Here is a 10,024-nt window from a genome sequence, read left to right as displayed (position 1 = left end):
ATTCCCCATGGCGGGGGGGTGTGTCCATGGTGGCAGCGGAGGGTGACCCCACAGCCCTGCCCCACAGCTCCCCACCCCCCCACGCTGCCCCCCCAAACCCGGGGGTCAGGGCCCCTCCAGCCCCCTCCCACGGCCGCAGCCCCCCCCCAAGCAGGCTCCAGCCTCTCTGTACAGCCGTTTATTGCGGGCGGGGGGGCTCTGCTCGATGGGGGGGCCGGGGGGGGGCACTGGGGGGGGGGGTCCCAGCCCTGGCTCCTGCCCCGGCAGCCGGGGGGGGGGCTCAAGGCCTCGCCGTCCCCTCCGCGGGGCTCCCCGGGGACCCCCGGCCCCGAAGCGGGGCGGCCGTGGCGCAGGCAGGGAGGCAGCGGGCGAGGGGGCGGCCGCGGCGAGGGGAGGGGGGCACAGGCGAGGCTGCGGTGGCCGGTGGCCGGTGGCCGGTGGCAGCTAACTGGTGCCCAGCGGGAAGGTGGGCGAGTGGCGCTCGGTGCCGATGGGGCGCGAGGGCACCTCCGCGAAGCCGACGTGTCGCCGCTCTGGGGACGAAAAGGCGGCGGGGTCAGGAGCCGGGGGGCTGGGGGGGGACCCCGTCAGCACCGGAGCCACCGGGGACAGGGTGACACCCCACGTACCCCCGGTGCCGCCGTCCTCCTGCTCCCGTCCCTGCTCCTCCTCGTCACCCTCCGCTCCCTCGGGGTCCTCGGGGATCTCCGACACCGTCAGCGACTTCAGGTCCTGCCCGCGCTCCTCGATGCCGCCGGCGAAGGACACCTTCTGCCCGCCTGCGGGCAACGTGGCCGGTGGCCCCGGGGACCCCGAGCCCCAGCATCCGCCCAGCAGCCCCGGGGATGTGGTGGGCAGCTGTGTCCCCCCGCCATCCCCGTCCCCATGCCGTTACCTCTCCGCTTGTGCGCCTTGGGGCCGGCGGGGAAGAAGCTCCGCTCGGCTCTGGCCTGGCTCCCCGGGGCTTCGCGGGCGGGCGGCGATGAGCCGGGGGCAGAGGAAGGCACGTGTGGCACCGGGGCACCGCCAGAGTTGGCGACCGAGCGGCCGGGGGTCCGGCTGGCGTCAGCGCGGCCCCGGCGGGGGACGGAGACGCTGCCCGGCGCGGGGGGATGTGGTGGCCCCCGCGGGACCCGCTCAGCCCGGGGTGAGCGGGCGGCAGGTCCAGGCAGCACTGTCAGCAGCCAGCCTGCGTCCCCCACCCGGGCACCTGCCCCGTCCCCAAGGGCTACAGGGGATGGTGGCGCCCGTCCCTGCACCCCTGCGCTCCGGCAGCCCTGTCCCCATCTCCCCATGTCCCCAGGCTTCAGCAATCCTGTCTCCATGTCCTCTGGGCTCCGGCAGTCCTGTCCCCGTGTCCCCATGTCCTCCAGACTCCAACAACCCCGTCCCCATGTCCCCCAGCCTCCAACAATCCTGTCCCCACATCCCCCAGACTCCAACAATCCTGTCCCCATGTCCCCCAGGCTCCAACAATCGTGTCCCCATGTCCCCTAGGCTCCAGCAGCCCCCTCTCTGTGTCCCCACGTCCCCCAAGCTCCAACAATCCTGTCCCCATGTCCCCTGGACTCCAGCAGCCCCATCCCTGTGTCCCCCAGGCTCCAGCAATCCTGTCCCCACGTCCCCCAGGCTCCGGCAGCCCCGTCCCCTGTCCCCCTCACCAGGCTCGAGGGCACTGTCGGGGTCACAGGCGTGGGCCAGCTCATGCTCCGGGTCATCGGCCTCCCCGTCGGAGCTGTCACCCCCGGCCAGGCCACTCTCCAGGTGGGACTGCACGATGCGCTGCACCGCTGCGGGGGCACCGGCGTCAGGACCCTGCTCCGGGCACTGGAAGCACTGGGAGCACTGGGGTGTCCCCACAGAGCCACGCAGCACCAGGAGAAGCGTGGGGGGTCTGGCGTACCCGGGTGCCCCCAGCCCACCCCACACAGCCCCCGTGCCTCAGTTTCCCCGTTCGGGTGGTACCTTTGAGCGAGGGCGGCGTGTAGGCACACGGGTTGGTCCTCTTTGGTTTGAGCAGGCAGCCCTCGCCGCGCTGCGGGGGGGAGCGGAGTTGGGGATGGGGTCCCAGTGTCCCCCCCATGCCGGGGGGGCCACCCACCACGACCCCAGGGGATCCACGCACCCCCCTGGGGAGGTGGGTGCTGTAACCGGGGGTCTCGCGCTGGGGACCCCGGGATGAGGATGCTGCCATGGGGGTCCCGCAACGGGGACTCGAGGGTGACCCCTCCCCGAGGACAAGCACCCCACCGGGGGGATCCGGTGCGGGGGGCGCTGGGGTGGGGTCCCCATGACGGTCACGAGGTGGTTTGCACCGGGGCCAAACCCCACAGCCCGGCTTGGCTCTGCGGCCCCGTCCCCAGCGCCGTGTGCCCGTGCCGGGCAGGGAACCGATAAGCACCGGGGCCAGGCTGGGACGGGATGGCGGGTGCCTGGGCTGGGCCCTGATAACCCCCCCCCGGTGCCCGGGGAGCCGCGGGACGGGGGAGCGGGGCTGTCCCGGGGGTCCCGGCACCCACTCACCTGGTAGGGCAGGGACTCGTCCTCTGGGTCGGCAGCGCCGGGGAGAGAGGGGTGAGCGGGACGGGGGCTGCCGGCACCCGACGGAGCCGGGCAGGTCCCTGCCCACCCCCGGGCCCCCGCTCCAGGGGGTCACCCTGCCCGCCAGGGACCTGCCACCGCGTCCCATCCCTGCCACCCCGGCCTTTATGTGACACCCCGTCCCCTCCCTGCCACCAGGTCCCATCCTGGACATCTTGTACCACAGGTGACACCGCACCCCACCCTGCCACCATGTCCCCTCCCTGCCACCATGTCCCATCCCTGCCACAACGTCCCATCCCTTCCACTCTATCCTGTTGGTGACACCGCGTCCCATCCCTGCCACCATGTCACCTCCCTGCCACCATGTCCCATCTTGGACATCCCATCCCGTGCATGACACCATGTCCCCTCCCTGCCACAACATCCCATCCCTGCCACGCCATCCTGCCGGTGACACCACATCCCACCCTGCCACCACCTCCCGTCCCTGGACCAGATGTCCCCTGCTACCATGTCCACCCCCGCCCTGTGTCCCATCCCCAGCCGGTCCCTGTCCCGCTCACCTGGGGAGGAATGCTCGGAGAGCTGGAAGAGCATGGCCGGCGTGGGCCTCCGCCGGCGGATCTGGGGCACAGCGGGGTGTCACCGGCCAGGGACACCTGGGGTCCCCTGTCCCCTGCCCCTGCGCCCCAGGGCCGAGGCCCCCTGCACATGCCTGCACGTGTGTGAGTGTGGGTGCGGGCAGGGAGCGTGTGGGGCCACGTACCCCCCCACCATGGAGGGGGGCCCCCAGCCCAGGGCCACCAGCAGGGAGCAGGGGACGAGGACACCCAGCTCCGGCTGGGTCCCCGCTGAGCCAGCGCTGCTCAAAGGCTCAGTGTCCCACAGAGGGGCCATGGCCCCATCCCGGGGTCCCCGCGATGTCCCTGGTCCCTCCCAGACCCACGACAGCCCCGGTGCCTGCCCGGCCCCTCTGTGGGGGCTCTGGGGCTGGCATGGGGCTGGGGAATGTCCCCTCGGGCTGGGGACAACCGGCTGGGGGTGGCTGCACCATCCCCCAGCGTATCCTGTCCCCTCTGTCCCATCCCTCCCCTCCTGTGCCATCCCTGTCCCCATCCTGTCCCCTCCTGTCTCTGTCCTGTCCCAATCCTGTCGCCTCCTGTCACATCCCTGTCCCCACCCTGTCCCCTCTGTCCCTTCCCTCCTGTCCCATCCCGGTCCCTGTCCTGTCCCATCCCTGTCCCCACCCTGTCCCCTCCATCCCTTCCCTTCTGTCCCATCCCTGTCCCCATCCTGTCCTTTCTGTCCCTTCCCTCCTGTCCCATTCCTGTCCTGCCCCTCCCTGTCCCTGTCCTGTCCCCTCTGTCCCGCGCTGTCCCTTCCCTCCTGTCCCATCCCCGTCCCCATCCTGTCCCCTCCGTCCCGTCCTTGTCCCTGTCCCCCTGCACAACTCTCCCTCCGCACAGGACCGTGGCTCACGCAGGAACCTTGGACCTTTCTTGTCCTGTCCCTGTCTCTCCCTCATCCCATCCCGTCCCCCCGCCCCCAGTCCTGTCCCCTCTGTCCCTCCTGTCCCCCCCAAACCCCCTTGTCCAGCTCTCCCAGTCCCATCTGTCCCACTCTGTCCCCATCCCAATCACAGCGGTGGGGGGGGGGTCCCTCGTCACCCCGAGGTCACCGGCAGCGCTGGCCAGCGCTGCCGGTGACCTCGGGGTGACGAGGGACCCCCAGTGCGACCCCGTACCCCCATGTCCACCCTCACCATCTCGACGGCGCGGGGGTCCAGCTGGCTGGGGGGGGCTGGCACCGAGAACTGGATCTTCTTACGGTCCTTGGGGTCCATGGCCTTGACCACGCGTCACCGCTGCTGCCGGAGGGGGGGTCTCTGCCGCCGGTGCCGAGCGGAATTCGGTAGCACCCGGGGCTCGGTACGGCGAGGACTGAGAGTGACGGGAGGTGGGGAAGGCAGAGCCGGTGAGGAGGAGGAGGAGGAGGAGGAAGGAGAGGGAGGGAGGACACGTCTCCTACCAGGCACTGAATTATTCATCCCCCCCCCCCCCCCCCGGGCAGGGGGGCTGAGGCCGCGGTAATGAGCCCTTGGGGAGCCCCCGAGGGGGTTCAGCCAACCTGGGGCGGGGGGGGGGGGGCTTAACCCCTTCCCTGCCAGGGGGGTGTCCCCCAACTGCGGGGGCCAGTTGAGACGGGACAGGGATGGGAGCGGGTGCCTCCACGTGAGTCCCCAGCCCTTGTGCCTCAGTTTCCCCGCAGAGCCGCAGGCTGGGGGGGGGGGGGGGGGGGGGGGGGCAGGGGCACGGCCCCTCTCACCCGTGGCTGGGTGGTGGGACACTCCCCCCCCCCGGCTGCTCTGTGCCACACGGGACAGGGACACTGCTCAGGCAGGGACAGGATCCCCCAGGGGACATCTGCGGGGACACGGGACCCCCAAAACATCCCATCGCCTCTGTGCCAGGGGTCCCCCCGCCCCGCAGCCCCGGGGACACCCGCGTGTGCCAGAGGCAGGGACTGTGCCCTCACCCCGGGCTGTCCCGGCGCTGCCCCGGCTCTGGGGGTTTTTCCTGGTGTAAAATTCCACCAAACCCAAAGTTCCCCCCGTGGGGAAGGGGGGTCTCGCCCCCCCCCCTCCCCGGGCACAACCTCCAGCCTGGGCACCGCTCGGCGCTGTGTGTGCCAGGCTCTGCCGCGGCCCTGCCGGGGGGGCCCGGGGCATCAAGGGCACCTCTCGGCCCCACCGGGGGGGCCACGACGGGGGGTCCCCATGTCGGGGGACAGTGGGGTCACCGGGAGCCGGAGCGGTGGCACCTTGCGGGGTGTCCTGCCGGGGAACGGGGCAGTGGGGCTGAGGAAGCTGCCCCTGAGGAGGAACGAGGAAGGGGGAGCCGGGAGCTGGCTCCAGCCCCCGGATCTCCCGGTGCTCCAACGGCTGCAGGTGGCCGCGGGCCAGCAGCCACCGCTCCAGCAAAATATTTACCCGAGTGGCACCGTGCCATGGACCAGCCTCCCGCCCGCCCGGCCCCGCGCCGCAAAGCACGGCAAAGCCCGGCTCTGCATGGCCAAGCCTGGCTCTGCACGGCAAATCATGGCAAAGCCCGGCTCTGCATGGCCAAGCCTGGCTCTGCACGGCAAAGCCTGGGTCTGCAGGGCAAAGCTCGGCTCTCAGTGGTAAAGCTTGGCTCTGCACAGCAAATCATGGCAAAGCCAAGCTCTGCACGGCAAAGCTCAGCTCTGCACAGCAAAGCTGGGCTCTGCAGGGCAAAGCTCAGCTCTCAGCAGTAAATCTTGGCTCTGCACAGCAAATCATGGCAAAGCCTGGCTCTGCATGGTAAAGCCTGGCTCTGCATGGCAAAGCTCGGCTCTGCACAACAAAGCCAGGCTCTGGGCAGCCAAGCTTGGCCCTGTGGCACAGCGCAGCCCCACGCAGCACTGCCCACCCCGTGTCCCCATGGAGCGGACTGTGGGGCCGAGCTGGGGGGACGGGGTGAGGGGTCCCTCAGTGACCCCAGGTCCAGGCCAGCCCCGTGCCAGGGTCCCTGTGCCGGGCTCTGAGCATCATCCCAGGGACCCGAGTTGTTATGGCAACAGGTTCCCGGGCTCCTTCCCGCTGCCATTCCCGCTCCTCCCGCCCGCGAAGGCGCCATGCGAGGGGGTGGCCGGGCCCCCTCCCCTCCCCGCGCTGCGGCAGCGGCAGCACCCGCAGCCCCCCGGGATCGGCACACGCCGCCCGCACCCGCACCCACGCAGCCTGCGCCCACGGGCAGCACCCACAGCTCGGCGCTGGGGGGTACCACACCGGGCCCGGCAGCCGGTACCGTGCTGGGGAGGGGATGCGGTGCCCAAAAAACCCTCTCCCAGTGCCACGTGTGCCACGCATGGCCCCACTCCTCGCCGGGCCAGCCCCATCCCGGCACCAAGGGCACCCAGGCTGCTCGCGGCAGAGCCACCGGTGCTTGTGCCGTGCCCGTGCCGTGCCGTGCCCATCTCCGTGCCGTGCAGCGGGGGCTGCAGCTCCGCGCGGCAGCGAATCCTCCTGCAGAGAGAGTAAAAATAGCAGCAGGTTCAGGGAAGCAGCGCTCGCCGCCTCGTCCCCCGCCAGCGGGCACCGGCGAGGAGCGGGAGCCATCACCCGCTGCCGGAGGAGCAACGGCAGGGCTGGACACGGCGGGGGGCAAGGGGGGGCTGGGGGGATGCTGGGGCGTCGAGGTGGATGGGGCAGCACGGGGGGGTGCAGGAACAGGGTGCCCTGGGGATGGGGCACCGTGAGGATGGAGCATCGTGGGGACAGGGGACACTGGGGATGGAGCATCGTGGGGACAGGGTGTCATGGGGATGGGGCACTGTGGGGATGGGGTGCCATGGGGAGAGGGCGTCGTGGTGATGGGGTACACCAGGGACGGAGCATTGTGGGGACTGGGGACAGTGCTTGGTGGGGACAGGGCGCTGTAAGAATGGAGCATCATGGGGACAGGGGACACTGGGGACACTGGGGATGGGGCATCGCGGGGATGGAGCATCGTGGGGCCAAGAGGCTGCGGGGACGCCGGTTGCTCGGTATAAACGGTGAGTGTCGGGGGGCGGGGCCGTGCGGCGGAGTGGGCGTGGCCGTGGGGTGGGCGTGGCCCTGTGGGGGGTGTCTTTGGGGCCAGGGGCCCCCCCTGGTGCCCCTCACCCTGGGTATCCCCCTCCGGACATCTGGGTCCCCTGCCCGGCCCTGCGGGAGGGGGAGCGCGGGGGGCCCCTCCGTGGGTCCCCCCACGCTCCCCCCCAGGGTTGTGCACCCCGAGTCCCCCCCCCACACCCCAGGACACCCCGTAGGTGCAGCCCCCACCCCCCCCCACCCCCCCTGATCTGCAGCGGGGGCGGCCGGTGCTCCCTCGGGCGCAGAGGAGGTGTGGGAGTGGGAACACGCGTGGCAGCACGTGTGGGAGCCCGAGGGGGCGGCAGGCGGGGGGCCCACCCCCCACCCCCCACCCCCGGGGGCCTTAACCCCTTCTCTGCTGTTACACACCCCCCCCCAGCGACAAACCTGGGGAGCTGCAGAAGGGAAGGGGGAGCTGGGGGTGGCCCCCTCCCCAAATGGGGCTCTATGGGGCGGGGGGGGGGCCTGGGGATGCGACCACCCCCACGGTGACACCCCACTGCCAACGGGCAGCACTGACGGGGGGGGGCTGGCACCCCCTCTGGGCGAGGGGCAACTGAGGCACTGAGCAGCGCTGGCAGGGGTGGGGGGGCTGCAACCCCGTAACCCCACCACGCGGAGATGGGGGGGGGGCTGCAATCCCACGTCCTCGGCACCATGGGGGCTCCAAGCTCAGCACACTGGGGCCGGGGGGGTGTGGGGGGGCACAACCCCAATTCCCTGGAACGATGTGGGGGCTCCCACCCCGGTGCGAGGAGGGGCCGCGTCCCCGTATCCCCAGTGGGACTGGGGGGCGGGGGGTGGTGTTGGTGTCCCTGGCAGGATGAGAAGGGGGTCCCATGTCCTCATGTCTCGCAGGGTGGTCGGGGAAGGGGGGCTGTGTCCTCCTGGCCCCCCCTGGGCTAGGCCTGGCCCTGGTGGCCTCGCCAGCATGGCCGTGCCCGTGGGCGCTGCGGCACGCTGCCGGCAGATGTCATCCCCGGTGCGGCTGGCGTGGCATGGCGGGGCCCGACGGCCGCTGGCATGGCCGGGCTGGCACAGCCACCCCGGCGTTGGCACAGCCACGCGGCCAGCGCAGGCCCGGGCACGGGCTCAAGGGCTTTGGCACGGGGCGGCCGCAAGTGCAGCCGCGGCTGGAGCCGGCCCGGTTGGCAACCGCCGGCCGCTGGCCCACGCCAAGCCTCATGCCCATGTGCCCCGGGGTGGTCCCGGGTGGGATCAGGGGCTGCCACGGGGGTTGGGGTACTGGGGGGGTCTTGGGATAACACCCCCCGGGGTGCGCATCGCACCCAGCACCCCCAGGGTGGGCACCCACCTGGGCAGGGGGATGCGCCGGATTGGGGAGGGGGGGGTCTGTGCCGGGGTCTGCCTGTGCCAGGGGGATTAAAAGGGTTAAAAACGGGAGGGGGGGGCCCACACAAGCGTGGAGGTCGCAAGGAGGGGGGGGGGGGGTGCAGCGACCAGGAGAGGAGAGGCCGCCCGGGGGTCTCCTCTTGCTGGGGGACGTCAGTGCCGGCCGTGCCTCAGTTTACCCACCTGTAGCACGTGCCCTCCCCAGCCCGAGGCCCCAACCACCCCCCCCCGGCGAGGTGTCACCCCGGGGGACCCAAAAGCCCGTCCCGGTGGCCCCTCAGTGCCCTGCCCGGGGGGGCTGCCAGCCCCGCTCCCCCCACCCCATCGATGAGACCCTCCCAGGGAGGGGCCTGGCCGGCGCCCGGCCGCCAGCACAGACCAGTTTGCTGCTCCATTCCCAGAAGAAAGAATAAAGTTAAAACATCTGTTAATTTATAAACCAATTTAACCATGACTGGTTAATAAATAGCTACCAGCTGCCAACCCCCACCCTCCGCCCGGGCGAGGGGCGCGCGGGGAGCCAGGGACGCGCAGCCGCGGGGGCTCACCCGCTGCCCCCCTCCCCTCCCGTGTCCTTGTCACTTGTCCCAGTGGGGGTGTCACCACGGGGATGCCCAGGGGGTCGGGGGTTGCCCGGCGGGGGGGTGGCCTGGCCGTGGCCCTCCTGGAGCGTGGCCTGGCCGGGGATGGTGCCCCAGGGGGGGCTCAGCACATGGTGGGGGGGACGGGGACATGTGGGGACACGGGTCCCTGCGGGTGGGGGCTGTTCGGGTGGGGGCTGGTGTGGTGGGAATGGGGGGTGGGGGGTGCCTGGGTGTGCGGGCACATGCGTGTGCCGGGGATGTGCATGTGTGTGCACAGGAGAGTGTGTGTGTGTGTGTGTGTCAAGGTTGTACATGTGCACACACGCGCACACACACACGTGTACACACATGCACATCCCTGGTGCGCACACACACGCTCCTGTGCACACGCGTGCACACAAACACACACGCATGTGCACAGGTGTGTGTTTGTGCCAGGGATGTGTGTGTGTGTGTGCACAGGAGTGCGTGTGTGCGTGTGTGTGTATGTGCCGGGGATGTGCACGTGTGTGCATGTGTGTGAGTGCATACATGTGTGTGTGCCCAGGAGTGTGTGTTGTGTGTGCCAGGGATGTGCACGTGTGTACATGCATGTGTGCGCACAGGAGTGTGTGTACACGTCTGTATGTACCAGGGATGTACACGTGTGTGTCAGGAAGGCACATGTCTGCACAAGTGTGTGCATGTGTGTATGTGCCAGGGACGTGTGTGTGTGTGTGTGTGTGTGCCAGGGATGTGTGTGCATGTGCCAGGGATGTGCACGTATGTGCGTGCGTGTGTGTCTGTGTGTGTCAGGAAGGCACATGTCTGCACAAGTGTGTGCATGTGTGTATGTGCCAGGGACGTGTGTGTGTGTGTGTGTGCGCGCATGTGTGTGCCAGGGATGTGC

At 70.6% G+C, this 10,024-nt stretch overlaps 1 protein-coding gene across 2 annotated transcripts; it reads right to left on the bottom strand.

The window, feature by feature from the left end:
* Positions 1–163: 163 nt before the first annotated feature.
* On the bottom strand, positions 164–5,479 carry PPP1R1B (protein phosphatase 1 regulatory inhibitor subunit 1B). Of its 2 annotated transcripts, none has more exons than XM_074849505.1 (9): positions 5,365–5,479; positions 4,307–4,484; positions 3,108–3,168; positions 2,524–2,546; positions 1,966–2,035; positions 1,662–1,790; positions 896–964; positions 630–779; positions 164–533 (listed from the first exon to the last, which is right to left on the bottom strand). In XM_074849505.1, exons 2-9 carry the CDS (start codon positions 4,385–4,387, stop codon positions 445–447), a joined length of 672 nt encoding a protein of 223 aa, XP_074705606.1. In that variant the 5' UTR covers positions 4,388–4,484; positions 5,365–5,479; the 3' UTR covers positions 164–444. The 2 variants fall into 2 exon arrangements, with proteins under 2 accessions (XP_074705606.1, XP_074705605.1); XM_074849504.1 differs by having other exon boundaries at positions 5,080–5,469.
* Positions 5,480–10,024: the final 4,545 nt, after the last annotated feature.

Source organism: Strix aluco, chromosome 24, assembly GCF_031877795.1.
Source record: "Strix aluco isolate bStrAlu1 chromosome 24, bStrAlu1.hap1, whole genome shotgun sequence".
Classification (NCBI taxonomy): Eukaryota; Metazoa; Chordata; class Aves; order Strigiformes; family Strigidae; genus Strix; species Strix aluco.
The sequence above is the reverse complement of the archived record's forward strand: the minus strand, read 5'-3'. Positions and strand labels throughout refer to the sequence as shown.

What these genes read in the sequence shown, in the direction of transcription:
- PPP1R1B (XM_074849505.1), bottom strand. Translation starts at nt 4,387, where the DNA reads ATGGACCCCAAGGACCGTAAGAAGATCCAGTTCTCGGTGCCAGCCCCC. An exon ending in CACGCCGCCCTCGCTCAAAG is followed by an intron (nt 1,791 to 1,965) that starts GTACCACCCGAA and finishes GTGCCCCCGCAG; the next exon opens with CGGTGCAGCGCATCGTGCAG. An exon ending in GGAGGACGGCGGCACCGGGG is followed by an intron (nt 534 to 629) that starts GTACGTGGGGTG and finishes TTTCGTCCCCAG; the next exon opens with AGCGGCGACACGTCGGCTTC.